Source organism: Heliangelus exortis, chromosome 2 (genome assembly GCF_036169615.1).
Source record: "Heliangelus exortis chromosome 2, bHelExo1.hap1, whole genome shotgun sequence".
Taxonomy (NCBI): Eukaryota; Metazoa; Chordata; class Aves; order Apodiformes; family Trochilidae; genus Heliangelus; species Heliangelus exortis.
This window is the reverse complement of record NC_092423.1, coordinates 131,412,502-131,428,878: the sequence shown is the minus strand read 5'-3', so window position 1 is coordinate 131,428,878 and position 16,377 is coordinate 131,412,502. Positions and strand designations below refer to the sequence as shown.

Sequence of the window (16,377 nt, the reverse complement as noted above, 5' to 3'; positions counted from 1 at the left end):
TAGTAGATCTCTTCTCCCTCATGCCCAGCAGCAGCCAAATCCTTCCAAATCCACTCAAACAAATACTTTTCTGGAGCTTCTGCTCCAGGGCTTAGAGAGCAGGGGAGAAGTCTGAATGGGGCTGAGTACATCATCTGATGCTCAGAGCAGGGCTGCTGAGGCTGGCACCAGCTGGCTCTGGGTGTTACTGTTGGAATGGCTGCTGCTTCAGGCATGGTCTCTGCCTCCCCCAGCCCATCAGCAAGGGCAGAAAGAGGCCCTTCCAGCTCAGGCTGGAAGCACGCACACTCAGAAGTGAACAGAGCTCTCCTCCAGTTCAAGCAGCTGCTCTCCTCCTCTGTGATAAACCAAGGCTGTTCTCTACACTCATTCCAGCCAAAGGCCAAAACCAGGCTATGCTTCCATAGCTATACTCCATGCAATGAAAACTGCTTACATTAATTCACACAAGATTAGCAAAACATAAAACATGACACCTTTTCCTGTAAAATGTTGCAAGCTTTTTTGATTAATTTATCAAATACAAGCTCAGTGTAGCTTCATTCAATACCTCAGAAATCAGCGCAGACAAGACATTATCATTAACTATTGCTATCAAAATAAAGTGGGGTTTGTGATAGTAAAAATACAAAATTTTTATGTGAAGCCTGTAATTTATATCAGATTATTATAATAAAAAAATTTACATATTATAATAACAAAAAAATCTAACATTTTTGCACAGTACTCTTTACATATTAATGTTTTGTATGTTATGTGTATGAATTGTTTGTGTATTATTTTGTATACTATCCTTCTTCCTATGCTGAATTTCATTAAGGAAATTTTTACTTTGTTACACTTTGTTTAGTGTACACTTTGTTTAGTTTGTTTAGTTACTGTTTCTCTGACATCAGTCTGGTCTATTTTTTTCATGGTCCCTTCTAAGAATAACTTGTAAACACCCTGAAGTTCATAGTAGCTTTTATGATCATCAGGAAGACTAAGGGACTCAGAGTTTCACTGCCATTATTTCATGGAAGTGCATGGATCTGACCTAGGTGAAATTTCCCTCCATTCTGCACCACCCTGGTCCTTGTTTATCAGGCCATGGTTGCTGATAGTAACATATGAAAATGCAGAGTAATTTCACTAACTGTGATTAATTACTTGCTTCAGAACCAATTCAATAGCAATTTAATAACAAATACAACTAAATTTCCAACCCACTACAGCAGATGACCATTCATGAGAATTAGTAAAGGTGTACTAGCATAAGAATACTAACTGAAAATAAATTATAGTACTTTAAACCAACAAGATCTGTGAAGGTAAGAGAATTAATAATATTAATTTGTTTCAATCTCAACTGATGATTCCAAATGCTTTCATATTTAAGTCATACATTACCATTGGATAGGTTGGGGATCATGCCAATTAGACTTAGCTTTTCTTTCTGACAACGAAGTAACTCCAACATCATGAATCCTAAAAAGCACTAAAACTGAAAATCACTGGAGCCTCTCAGCAAAAGAAGAAAAAAACATACCTCCATTGGTATAAACAGCATCAGTTATTTTAAATTTATTTAAAAACTTGAATGGGTTAATGTCATAGACACAGGTTTTTTTTCCAGGTCAGGTGTGCTTTAACCTACAGCAGCCAGCATCAGACTGGCATAATCTCTGCATCATGTGCTCCAGTTAATTCAACAGAAACACGGTCATGCGCCCACACTTGATCCAGATCAAATAAGCACTCATTGAGATCCAGAAGTATGCAAATCTGGTATTAACAGACATGAAACCATGGCCTTATACGACAGCCTAGCTTTAGATACTTGCTGATTTAATGAACAGGTTTTTCAACAGGCAATTTTTTTCTTTCAAGATATCCATGCGCTCTTAGTAGCTGTGATGTTCTTTTTCATGTAAATCAAGAAATTTAGATTTAAGTAAACAAAACAAGCAATCAGGAAAAACTCCTATTACAATAAACTTGAGTAACTTGTGAAGAGCTGTAGATATGTGGTTGCAATCAATTCTAATAGGTAAAATAAACATACTGTGGTATGTCAACTGTACCACATTTATGTATTGAAACAGTCAAACAATTAGAAATCTTACCTTTTTCACTAACACTTTCACTTTCAATCTCTACATCATCACAACTTGTATACTCTGGAGTGGATGCCAGTTCTTCCTCTGAGCTACTTAATGAAACCTGGCGCATTTTACCTCCCTTTTTTGTTTTATGGGGCTTTGGTGGTGGAGGTCTGACAGATTCAGACTGGTCTGAGCTGAGTGAATCATTCCGTAACATGGTCTCCATCTTTTCACGTTTTGTTTTCCGTACTGCAGAATTAGGATCCAAATGGTGTTGTTTCCTTAATGAATCAGAGCGCCTCATGTCTGCTCTTTCTAGAGGAATTGGACTCCTCCTAGGTGTAGGAGGGCTATGATTTGCGGTCCTCTGACGATTGGGACTCGGTCCCTGAGCCTCTCGAGTTCTTTCCATAGAGTATGAACGTTGATTTTCCATGGCAGCTCTGCGCTCAGACACTGATCTTTGTCTCGATGGTCGTTCCATCCTCATCATAGACATCCGAGAGTCTTCCAGTTCAGTATTTGCCAAGGAGACGTCGCTGTGTCTCCGCTCGTGCCGTGCTCGGGACACTTCCGCGTGAATGCGCATTTGTTCCTCGTACGGCTGCGGCTTGACCGGATACCGAGCCAAATTGGGATCACTTCGGTATCGTGCCTGGTATTCCTCTTCCCTCCGCTGCCTTTCATACTCTTCCCTGTTCTGTGCATCCTCCTCTTCTACCGGATACTCCTTGGAACGCCTGCGACTCCTTCTGTTGGAATCCCTATAATCACCCAGTTCAGGTTCTTCATATAACTGAGGCCCACGCTGCGACCGCCGATCTGAATAATCTGATGGTGACCTGGGCATCGCACTGTCTGATGTAGCATACTGTGAATATTCGTCTCTCTCGTCCCTTTGGTCGTATCTTCTGTTCTGTTCTCTTGATATTGATGGGCTTCTTTTCCTAAATAGGACAAGAAAGAAGAAAAAATTCTGTCAATATTTCTTGTAGAACAAATATACAGTTAAGGCTTATAGAATGATAGAATGATCAGCTGATGGGAAAAAATCCATTAAATCCATTTCCTTGTGAATGTGTTTATGGTTCATAGTTTGTACCAAAAACAGATTTAAAAGAAAAAATACAAATACAAAATTATAAAACACAGAACACAAATCTCTAATGCCATAAGTGCATTATAAGCACCAAAATTTTATAATTCTTTGCATTTTACAGTGATGTAACTTGGCCATATAATTTTATTTCATATGGGTTCATAGTAACCATGAAAATTAGGGCTAGATGTGTCATTCAGTTAGTTTGATTATTTAGCTGCCACTATTGCTTAAAAACATACATTTCAGTTCCCATAAAACTATAATGCTTGCCAAGGGGAGAAAACAGGACAAAATCCAATAGCAGCTCTTGTCTGAATCAGATGAACCCAGAAGACCCAAACTCAGAAAACAAAACATTTTTTGTGTTGCTTGAGAAGGGTAAGAGCATCAATGTCCCCTCTTTCTGACTTGACAAAAAAAATCCCAAACCTTCCCACCTCTACTTTTGGCGATAATATTAGGCCAAGTATTTGAGCAAGACACAAGCCAGATGCCAGAATGGAGTTCCTGTACCACATTAAACATTGAGTCTTTGTTACAGAAATTATCCAGCCACAGACAGTTTCTGAGGTTTCAGAGGAAGATGAAAAAAAGTAATAATAACCTTGACCTGCCAAATGATTGACTGAAGTGATTTTATTATATTCGGTTTTTTAATAGAGGATGTGTCTGGAATGTATTATGAATGTTGGATGTTTTTTTGATACAACATTGTTCACTACTTGATTAGAAGTGATCAACTAAATAAGGAGTAGTGATTCATACAGAAAAAAAAAAAAAAAAAAACGGACTAGAAGTTCAAAACCTGTCTTTACAGTACTAAGAGGGTAAAGAGCATTTAAAACGCAACTTCTAGGCATGTCCAGATTCATACATAGTTCTTCACCCCAAATGGATCTGGAGTAGTTACCTGCAGGAAACTGGAGCAAAGATCCCAGATGTGGATAAAAGAGTCTGAAAGCTGGGCTTCCTCTGGGGTAAGATAGATGAGCTCTAAGCCATGAAATTACGTATGTGAACCTATTTTTGTGTTATCAGACCCTTCCTCTTATATTTAGTTCTATCTTTATAGTTAAGATCCCTTTGAAAATGTTTTCTGTCCTCATAAATGCCTGAAGGGCAGCAACCAGGATATCCTGGCTATTATTCCCTGACAGGGAAAAGGTGAGCAAACACACAGCCCTGTTGTTGCCACAGTTGTCATAGCAAGGATCAGGAAAGGAAAGGCTTCAACTTAGTGCAGTGGAGAAGAAAAAAAGCTCTTCTTGGTGCCCAGAAAAGAAGAAAGGGCTCTGCCTAGCAAGCAGGAGAGAAAATAATATTCTCGCAGCTGGAAAGGAAATGCAGTCTCTGCTCAGCAAGGGACAACCACAACTGTCTGAGCAGAATATGCATGGGGGGGCTGACTGGCAAACTGGCACCCTGTCTTAGATACCATACAGGGTCATAAAACTGTGCTCAAAAGATTTGGACACAGTCTTTCCTTGTAAATATTAAAGTACTTTAGCCTTACAATGGCATCTGCAAATGAGGAAACTAATCCAATCTTGCAAAAATGCAACTCTTCCTGTGAAGCATGACAAATAATATAAGCATCATTTGGATGCCTATTTGCTTATGGTAAAGCTAAGATGTCCTATCTGTCTTATTAAAGTGTCATGTTAGTACCATGACAAATCAAAACCTCTATAAGTTTAACAAAAACTCTATGGATTTTGCTACTGGAGACTCAAGTTTAATCATTCTAATTTGACATAAACAGAATTTCTTAAGTCTAAAACCAGAACAGCCAACAGGAACAGACAATTAGGACAACAGGTCTACCACAACCAAGATGGCTTACAAAGACATAGAGGTTTCCATTAACATAACAAAATTACATGTGGAAATTTGCTTTAAGGAAGATAAATATTTTTGATTTAAGCACCTCAGCTGGAGTATTTAGAGCTGAAGATTAAAAATAGGACACATTACAAAATAAGTTCTTTCCCTAGAAAATTATCTACATCACTAAAAATTTTCACCATGCCTACATAAAAATGTAAATTTCCCCTCTTTGATTCTGCCCCCCACATAAGCAAAATCTTTTATCTCCATGCAAATCCAATGGGAATACATGGCACTCAACAGGTATGTATTTCGGTCTGTATATTTCAAACCAGTGTTATTAGATCATGGTAGGAGGAACAGTACCTGTGAAAACTCATAGTCAGTCACTACTATTAAAACCTTTCTGTTATTTTTAGATCACAGGCTAATTCTCACTCACCTTCATGAGCCTTTGCCTAATCCATTTCTCACCATTAACTAACTTAAAGATACCTTAATAAAAGCTTTTCCCCATGTACCTCCAGCTCGATACACCATGGAAAATTATTACTATTGCCTTTCCAGGACTTTCCTGGAACATTAAAAGTTCTGATAACTTTTAATGGCTGTCAACAGCAGTGATACACACCCTCCAGCTCAACTAAGCACTGTATCTCATCAAAAGGTTTACCACCTCTTCTGAAAAGGTTACCACAGCACTGAAAAATCCTCCATGCCATCATGATTACTGCTTGTAAATAATAACAAAATAAAATATCTATGGTTAGATAACTCTAGAACCTGCAGAAATCTCCTTTTCAGGCACATTCAGTAGATATTTTTTCTGAAACAGAAACTGAAACTTCTACTAATTATCAGCATATATTTATTTCTTTAATTGTAATTTATCAATACATGATATTTGATGATATAAGATACATCTCTTAACCTTACACTGATGGAAACCGTATTTACTGGTACTACTAGATATCACTAGTACCTTGAAAAAGCAAATAGCTCGACTTTAACCTGACCTCTTGTTCAGTTAAATTATTTAGCTCCTCTACACTACAGAAGAAAGTGCTTAAAACATGGCAGGGAAGAGTATAAGACAGCTGTTCTACTTTAAAGGCTCTGATTTCAATATTGAAATAGGTATCTTGAAAGTCTTTGCCATTAATTTTATTCCTCCTTGATGAAAAAACATATCTCTTTAGATTTAGATCTTTTTTAAATTAACCTAAGCATATCAAGGAAAAGGAAATTTAAAAGGTAAGTTTCCATCTCATTTCAGAAGCCATGGATATTCAAAACACTGTACTATGTAAAGTATTTATATCACAGTTATAACTAGAACTCAGATCTTCCTGGCTACTTATCTTGTCCTCAGAACAATAGAACTGGAGAAAACTTTCAAAACAATATCATTCTGAAGATATCTTCACACATATGGGTACCTGAATTAATCTACATTTACTTGGAAATTATTACAAATAATAAGTTTTGGGTCAATTAAAAGGCCTCAGTGGGCCTGAGCCTATATCAATACCAACTACTTGAAAGCTGACTACTGGTCACCTGCTTGTAAGACCTAATTATAATTTACTAGGGAATATTTTAATTTTTTAATCTCTGTTTCCTCCAAGTTATCAAGGAATAAAGTTGCCTTGAAAATTAAATTGAAAATACTTCTCCTGCACATATTGTCATTTTGCAGTTAAGTAGTTTCAAAATGTAATCCTTTCAGTACATGAAAGAATAATTTAAGGTGTATAAAAATTCATATTTCTCACTGGAATTGCCAAGCAAGACACAGAGATTCTTGCTAGAGACCACATCAAATATAATAATCACAGCTTTGTCTCTATTGTGTGACTCCTGTTTGGAAAACAGCATTTGTCACTTCCTGAGTGATCCCATAAGAACAGTTCTACCATTCAAAACTTTTACACCTCTATGTGTCATATTCAACAGACAGTCAGGCACTTGTTTCAAAACAGCAGTGACAAGGAGAGGATGAAAAAACATCATGACATCTTGCAAAAAAGTTCCTGGGCTGCAGGAAGGTGAGCTAAAGATACTCCTGACTTTGCAACCCAAACTCCAGTAAGTGCAATGAACGCAGGAAACGCCACGCACAGCAAAGACCCGACTGCCATTCCCTGCCAGGGTCTCACTCTCCCACTGTTAGGAATGCATTTCCACAGACTGCTTTTGCCACACTGAAGAATCTGTAAAATGTTTACCTATTTTTGGTACCTTTTTTTAAGAGCTGGTATTGGATTAACCCCTTTTCTCATTCTCTGTGTGTAACTTTTGCTTTTGCTGAGTCACGATGTGTTTGAGAAATCATTTTTACACTCTCCAAAGCAGCTGTGGCTCCAGCTTACTGAAAAAATAGCTTCATCTGGCCTCTAAGCAGTTGAGTTTCTACCAAGATCTCTTTCAGCAGTTCTTCTATGATGTGTTGTTATACCCTAAACTAATCTGATCTGTCTGTTCCCTTCTCCTTGCCACCCCCTGCACCCTCAAAAGAGAAAGAATGTAAGCAACCAGTGCATGATTTGCAAACTAACTTATTTAAATAGCCATCTCTGATAAAAAGAAAAGGTATTTATTACATTTTTTTACTTATATAGTTTAAACAAACTGCCCTGGAGTACATGTAACATTCAGATATCCAGGCAACTGACACAGTAAAGTTCATCTGAGACATCATTTCCTTTCTCATTTCAGCCATCCCTTACAAATTTTATTTTATGGCAACTATATTTTGAACAATAAAAATAGCTTCCAGCGAAGTATCTCCAAGCAATAATGAATTAAGTTTACAATGACAATTATAAATTTACTGAATTATAAAACTGATACTGCCAAAGTTATCTACATTAGATTTTATCTGAAAACAGAAATTCACTGACTGCAGGCTCGTAACAACGAAATGAAAGGAAACCTTTTTTAACAAAACATTAACTTAATAAAATTTACCAGTGACCACAACTTTGCTTTCAACTTGACGTGACTGCACAGACGTATAGAACAAAACAGTTACTACAGAGTCCCATATTTTCTATATATGGAATTCAGCAAAAATTCAGCATTGCCATTTTCAAGGACTAATTTCAATTTGTGTGAGGAAAAGAGTTATAACATGCAAAAAAATTAGGAGCTGCTGAACGAAACTAGTGATTTTAAGTATCCCTTACTAATCTAAATATATTTAGGTAGTAAGTTTGTTTCAACTTTTTAATTACATCAAGACTATCACAGATAGGAAAATGGGACTGCTAGAAGAAATGGCTTTGTCCTCCTTATTTTTACTGATTTTTCAGTAGCCCTTATATTATTTGATTTTAGAGACCTGCATAGAGATAAATAACTATATTTTATATTTACTGTTCATTCAGCTACATTGATGAATGTTTACTTTTTACAATTTGGTTAAACACCCTGAGATTTTTTTCTTTATTTCTACCTTTGAACATTTTCAAAATTAATATTTTCCTTATTATTTCTACCTAATATATATTCAAGAAATTTCTTATCTACTTTTTGAGAAAAATCTCATGTTAAAAACCCTATTCATAAAAATAATGCTAAATAGATTAAATTGCCTTTGAGCATAATTGCTCAGAATATGTATTCTGGGTTGTTTTCTCAGAATTGACACCATATAAATCATATGCAGAAGGGTGGAATCAAATAACAGCTGCTGTACAGTAGGAATCAAATGAGTTTAAAAGCTAGGGTGTTAAAAATAGTAGGTCACAGAAACATTAAAACAAGAATGAGTTAACACCATACTCAGCTATTGCTAAAAAGAATTTCACATGATATAATATACAAGAAAATTCAAAAAGTCTGTGTATGCTATTATAATGAAAAGCAATCAAACTTTAAAAAAGAATTCTCACATAATAGAATACAATTTAAAATACTAATTTAAAGAAAAGTACAAAACTTTGTTAAAGATACTGTTCTCATATATCTGCACTGCAACAAAAACCTTTTCCATACTTCCACTGAGCTTTTTTTGCTAAAAGTAAAAAGTATCCTCCTTGTTATCCCCAAAAAGAACAAAAAATGCTGAGCATTACACATTGTTTTCACATGACACATTCAGCATCTTTCTTGTGTGCTTTACCTTTTGATGAGCCATTGCACATCTGGGAAGTAGAAAGCCTCGGGTTCATGAGAATACATCAATTTCTGTTCTGGCTAGGTCTTTCATTTAATTCTCTAGGTTCAGTAAAATCATATGAATAGTCTCTTAGTCTTTAGAGACAAATTTTTTGAAGCATTTTACAATCCTTTCCCTATCGCCAAAGTGCAATTACAAAATACAAGGCATCTAGGAAATAACAAAAGTCTAGACTACAAAACAACAGCAATTCAAGTGAGAGAGCTGACCCAATGAGATGCTACTGAGTGCATGAGAGGAGTGTCACAGTTTAATGCTGTTACCATGTGCTGTATATAGCTGGAGGTCAAGTAAGAATGTACCCTATAAGGAGGATTATGGTACTTAGCTGATTAGAGCCTTGCTACAGTACTATTGCGTACTAATGTACATGCTGGTCAAAGTATTTAATTTAAACTATTTTTTATATTGTGCATTCCCAGCATTTTATGTTTTGTGTTACTAGGTTCGGCATCTCCTTGGTGGTCTCAGTCTTAAGTGAAATTATGTAATATCTGCTACTTTTAGTTTGTAATACATCGAATTTTGATATTTTCAACTGTTGGGCAAATAGTTGTAGCATCTACTTCAGTTGGATGTGCTTAACATAGTATGGAGCTAAAAACTCTTTTTTCAGTAAAAATCAGTGGACTGACTGTTTCTAGGAAGTCATCATAATTATTCTCACCTTCAAAATATGGTGAGAATGTGAAATAAGTAGAAAGCAAATGTTCAGACATTTTCACTTGCATTAAATAAACATTTTTCTACAATTTCAAAAGCTAGGTATCTTCTGTCTATACAAATTAGCTTACAAGCAAATTATGTTTAATATAAAGCACCATACACCAGTCAAATTCAACTGCAATAAATTTAAACCATGTGGCATGACATGGGAAAATACAGACTGAGCAGTAACCTAAATTTTCTCTTACATTAATAACAGTGAGTTCGTACTCCTAGAAAAAGTATTCTGACACTGAAGGTTTTTTTCTCTTGCATCTAAATTTGTGCCTAATTTTTTTTAAAGTTTCTGTTTCTTACCAGAAAGGTTGTTCTGGAGCTGCAGTTGAAAGTATCCTGTTTTTTCAAAGGAAACTTTTAACTTTAATGAAAAGGAAAATTCTCTTTCAAACAAAAACTGTGGTTACTAGGGTATTATCACCATTAAATAAAAAATACAGCTACTTCAATAATGATCAAACAGTATGAAAATATCAGAAACATAGACAGTCATATGAGAATTGTTTTGCCTAGTAACATCTCTGCAGGCTCTTTTGGATTGCTGCATTCCCAAAAAAGTAATTTTATTAATTAATGTAAGTCAGTGTATCTTTTGTTTTTGTCTATTTATTGTGTCCACAAGTACTATGTATTTATGATATCAAAATTAATTTCAGTTTTACAATATCTTTTTGGTTCATATTTCAGCAGAACCAATGAAATAGGTCATATTGAGCTGGTTTTGATGCCTCAGTAAAACAGAAGCAGAAAATAACCTCTGTGAAAATGTCTGGTTTGTTCCATAGTGTGAGGCAGAGGTACATTATTAAATCCAGTGAATTAAATCAGAGGTTGCTCATCAATGAATGGTGGGCTGTGTGGAGCCCACCAGCCCCCAGGACAAAGCTGGCAGGCTAAACAGGTTCATACCAGGGACTAGTGGACCACTATGAAATAAGACAGGTGCATCAATAACTTGGAAATTACCATGGTACATAAAATTTCCAATTCAGCTGTCTTTCTCTACATGCTGGTGAGATTGGATTAAATCTGTGCACTTCTAAGCCAGTGCCCAGCTATGTCCAACACAGAAGCAGTCCATAAGTTCACAGGAAAATAATTTATACGTCTGTTTAAATCCACAGCACCTATACTATATACTGGTAGAACATGAATTTACAATGCTTTTCAAGCTAAATAAACTTGCCCCACCGTAGTTTAAGTACTGGGCTTGCAATCCAGTCCTTATGTGAGCCCAAATGTGCAACCCAATATGCAGGACTGACCAGTTATGGCTGTTTGGAGAGATTTTCTTCTGTTTAGATCCCAGGGCTCAGACAGGAGGTAGGGATGTCTGTGCTACCTGGGTTTTCACAGATGCTGTATGAAAGACTTCCCACCATACCACCATCTAGTAACATCATGTGCATAACAACCTAGTTTCTTGAAATATCAGCAGATAGCAAGGCCATCCTAAGACACCCAGTTCCAATCCCTGAATTAAGTTTTCTACCAGAGCTACTCTGCTTTTCTGCAGCACTGAGACCAGTTCTGTATGTCTCCCCCCCTCTTCACTTCTGATAATCTCTCAGAGTTTCTGCACTGGAGCAAGTCTTCCATAAAAGAGGAACTTGAAGTTTTCCAAAGAAGAAAATTCATTCCCGGATCTTTGAAAAAAGCCATATGGAAGAACACCAGTTACTCTTGAAAGTGTGCAGAAGTGAACACATGGAAGTGAAAAGGGTAATCCTGGCTGCATAGCAACTTCTATACAGGAAGGTAACATCCAATTAAGATGACAACAGTATAGAACATACTGAGGAAAATATCAACCCCTTCATAGTAGGAAGCAAACCAGTGTTGAATACTCCTTGCAGAACTGCTATGAAACACAATAGTCATGAAGAAAATTCACTGAGATCTGTTGCTATGTAACTTCCAAGAACATTCAATCAGTACCAAAGGCACTTTACAATGAAACAACTAAAATAAGCCTAGTCTTGTAACATAAACAAGCCCTTAGGTGTGTTCTGCATTCTGCTGCAATGAATATAGATTTAATTAATCTAGTCTTACTTAAAAAGGAAAACTAGATGCCAGCTTTTTATATTCCACAGGAGAAATGAATGCTACTTTTCTAACTGCATGTGTATATAACCACCCCAACTATTCCATCCTTTACAGTGCCTGTCACCACCGTAACCTGCTTTGCCCCCCAGAAAAATGTTTTTCTGTAGGATTCTCCAAAGCCAAGACAGAAATGATGAAATTCTAACTGAAGTTCAGAGCTATGTGATTTTGGACCTAACATTGATCACTTTTTTCATCAACAACAGCACTTCTAGAAAAGGTATATGAGAACAACTAAAAGATGTCCAGCCAAGACCAACTAGACTCAACTGGCAAATAGCTGAAAAATAGTGAGAGGTAATTCTTAAGTCTTGCAACATCTCACCATCTTCAATAATATAAATAATATACAAAATAGACATAAAAATTACAGAGTACTCTGAGTAGCTCAGGTAACAGAACACAGTAAAGGTACAGGAAAAAAGTAATTAAGAAAGCAATAATTTAAAACATTTTCTGAAGACAATCATGGAAGCTTTTAGAGGTTAGGGATGACTTCAAGACTGTCAGTACTGCTATTGTCAGGATCTGTAGTATTTTTTTAAGTTAACCTTTACTTTTGTGGTTGATCTAACCAACAAGAAAAGTTAAATGTATGCTCATTGATGCACTTTTCAAGCATGAGAGCAACTGGATGTCATGCTGGGGAGCCAAGCTAACTTTGCAACAGACTATAAAAGACAGTAAGGTTGCTTGAGTTGATGGAGCAGAAAGTAAAGATGAAGTTTCTGTAATTTTACAGGAGAAAAACAATCAAAACGAATAGCTGAGAGACATATGTCCTAATCAGCCTCTAACTAACAATAGGGAAAAAAAATATTTCTAATCTTTTAGGGAAAAAAAAAACAAACCTCGAAGAAACAAAACCCAAAACCAAACCAAACCAAACACACACACAAAAAAAATACAGGCCTGTCTTTTTGCACTCCAAAACTCTGTGGATGGCCAAGATTTAGTACAAACTCTTTAATTTTCAGTACACCTTCTGGTTTAATTTTAACAAGTAGGAACATGTCTCCATGTTTCCCTCTTTATGGGAAGCTTGAAGGTGCCTTAAAATGTTCCTGGGATGACTATGTCATTTAAAAAGGGAACAACTAGATGAGTAAACTTAGCATTGGTACATCAGTGCAAGGTGTCCCTATTAAAATGCTCATATTACACCCTTTGAAAGTGAAGAATCACAAGTGGGTTTTATGGGAACATGTGAAAAGCAGTTTTATCACCTGATTCTATGAAAAGCTCAAGCACCAGCATAAGAGTATGGTTTTTAATATATACTACTTCCAAAGATCAAGAGAAAATTAGCCCTCTGGTGCTCTTTCTTAAGCTAGCTGACTGGCAAAGGGAGTTTCACCAGAGAGAGGTGGATGCCTCATCACTGCAAGTGCTCAGACCAGAATGAATGGGACTTGAGCAACCTGGTCTTGTAGAAAGTCTCCCTGCCCATGTAGAGATGTTGGAACTAGATGGTCTTTAAGGTCCCTTCCAACAGTCAAGCTAACTGCTGCCTAATAGTTATTATGCTAGTGCTTCATGTAGTACAGCAAAACATAAATACACCTAGTATTCTACTCTACGGATTGATTTATTTTGGTGCAAAAAACACAAATATAGGTTTGATCCAGTAACACAATCTGCATGCCAGTTTTGTTAAAAAACTGCACAGTAGTTTAATCTTTTTGGTTCTTTACCTGTTTCATAGGTGGCAAAAGAGAAAATAAAAAGTGATAGACCTTATATAGTTATGATTTTATTTTTAGTTACTCTTCCTGAATCCACAACATATATTTCTTCTTACCCATCAAAAGTATCTTGTGACTATGGCAAAATCACCTTACCAACACCAGATGGCCAGGATCTCTATATTCCTCTACCACCTTTTAGCAAGGGTTGTTTAGCTTTCAGGCTGAGAGCCATGACCATGGCCTACTGGAAATCAGACCTCTCCCATTAGAGAATCTGTTTGCATCAGGCCTTCCAACCAAACGTATTTTGGAAGCATTTGTCTTCAGAGGCTTTTCCTCAGAGATCATACTACTTTTCAGTTCATCTTTTATGACATCCCACTCTGAGGATAAGCAACAAAAAGCTAACTTTGCGTTGAACTATATCTCTAAATATGGCCTGGAATTATAGGGGCTTTTCTCAAGTAAGAAATCAAGATCAGCATGGGAGACAATTGAAACATTGCGATATCAGAAGTGGATACAAAGCAAATCGCAAGAGTGGAAAAGGCAGTTTAAATTAGAAGATTATCAGAATTCTTGGTGTGAAGTAACCCACACATTTTTTTACAAAAACTAGTACACTAAGGAATAGTGATAAATTACTCTACAACAATTAACAATTATTTTTACAGCCAAAATTCTTTAACATGCTGTCTTCATTGTTAGACAATATTGTGGTTCAGATTGCTGAATGGAAGTTACCTATCCTGGAACACAAGTTCAGGGTGAAATCACAAGTACAAGAACACTAAATCATCAGTTTTGTATAGAGAGCTTCCAATGTATCAGGAAGTTTCAACACTGATTGTCCATTCCCTTGCATGGAATCCATGATACATATAACACTAATGTACACTTATTCTGCTTAGAATTAGCATTTAAATCTTATGAATTTTTTTACTTCAGTAACAAGTGGATAAAAAAGAAATAGGCACATGCCAAAGATAAAATCTTTATTTGGAACTCAAATAGATAATGCAAAGGTGGAAAGGGATATAACTTCCCGAAAACTTCTATATAATGGATGGGCTACTGCACATGGGATGTGATTATTCAGATTCTTCCTCTATGCCTTCAGCATAAGAAGAAATAGAGAGCCAAAAGAAAGTGGAAGTATACATCTGCAGAACTTCAAAGAAAAGTCTAGGGGAAAAGAAAGAGAGAAGCAAGAGACCATGTGCAGCATAATGGCCATCTACAGTAAATGAGATTCCCTTCATTACATTGAGACCTATTTAGTGATTCTGATAGCACCAAATTTCCTCCAGCTAGGAGCATGAGATTCTCAAAAGTGCCTGACATCTGAGTCCACATAGCCTGGCTTTTTCCTAAGACCATTAGTTTAAGACAGATCACCTTCACCAGGAAAGCTATTTTCTTCTTATTACTTATATCTCAGTAGAAATGCTGGTGCTGAGGATTAAAAACCCATTTATAACTTTTTCGTAACACCCAGACAAATAGCAGTCTGAAGATCAGAAATCTATGTGGAAAATAGTTTAAAATATATTTTTTTAAATAATAACACCTGGCTATAGTATCAATACTTTTTTTCAGAGTAAATTGTACAAGGCAGAACATTAATAAGTCTGAACATTCTTTTAGAATATTTAGTATAGAATTTGGGGTTTTTTTTAACAAAATTAATTACACACAATCACAGAATTTTTTGAAACAAAAATTGTTTTTATATTCCAACTACTGGTTTAACAGTGTTACTCTGAATAAAAAATTAAAATAGCAAAAAAAAAGTTTTTATTATGCTAACCAGTAAAAACTTTTCTATTTTCACTAGCAATTTTCTGTAGTGTTACTACAAAGCCTCATCTTTGAAGAATTTTTCACCCATTCCTCTCACACATTTTGTAGTGGTGGTTAGTAAAACAGAAGTTATTCAGTCAGGATAACTACCAGATGCCAGTAGCTGCAAAGCCAGTTGAGAATAAAATCATGAAAACAAGTCCACATACTCAATCGTATACTAGAATTCAGGAGATTTCAAGAGGATTTAAAGCTGAGATTTTTCAAAAGGAGAACTGACAAAAGGAAATAATTATTCTGTATATCCTGGGAATATTTTATCGTAGTTTATGAAAACTTTTCATTGGCTCCTTGCTGTTGCCATACTAGAAAGACCAAAAACTAAAAGTATTGAGCCAAATGCAAAATTATGCACTTTTTAACAAAGTTTAATATGATATTAAGTATCTGTGATCATCTCCTATCGATATCTCTGTTAACAGTAGTGTGGAATCCCCTAAAGAAATCCAGAACACTAAACCTGAAAAAAAAGTAATTTCAAAAATAAATACACAAATAAATAAATAAATAAATAAATTTAGATATCTCATTGCTAAATCTCACACTAACCTGTATTTTCTGATTAAAAACAGAATTCAGAAAAAAATGTCTATATATGGAGAACTTCAGCCTTTATTCTGTGCATCGACAACTAAGTATGAGTGGAAAGCCTGATTTTTAGAAGGACAAAGATGTCCTTCATCTTTGAAGAACTTCAGAACTTCAATTGTAATTCCAGGCATGACCAACAGATATTGCCAGTTTTTAAAATACATCCAGAGACTTGTCAGTGAGATGAAAGCTGTCTGAGGCTATGGG

At 35.9% G+C, this 16,377-nt stretch overlaps 1 protein-coding gene across 40 annotated transcripts in view; it reads right to left on the bottom strand.

Annotated features, from left to right (window-relative positions):
• Positions 1 to 16,377, bottom strand: part of RIMS2 (regulating synaptic membrane exocytosis 2) — a 421,007-nt gene that overhangs the window by 240,922 nt on the left and 163,708 nt on the right. For 39 of the 40 annotated variants that reach the window (XM_071738118.1, XM_071738119.1, XM_071738124.1 and 36 more), the window contains one exon: positions 2,106 to 3,031. In XM_071738118.1, coding sequence (XP_071594219.1) covers positions 2,106 to 3,031 — 926 coding nt within the window. Of the gene's footprint in view, positions 1 to 2,105; positions 3,032 to 9,139; positions 9,392 to 16,377 lie in introns of those variants that run through there. The other variant, XM_071738132.1, reaches the window with a different exon arrangement.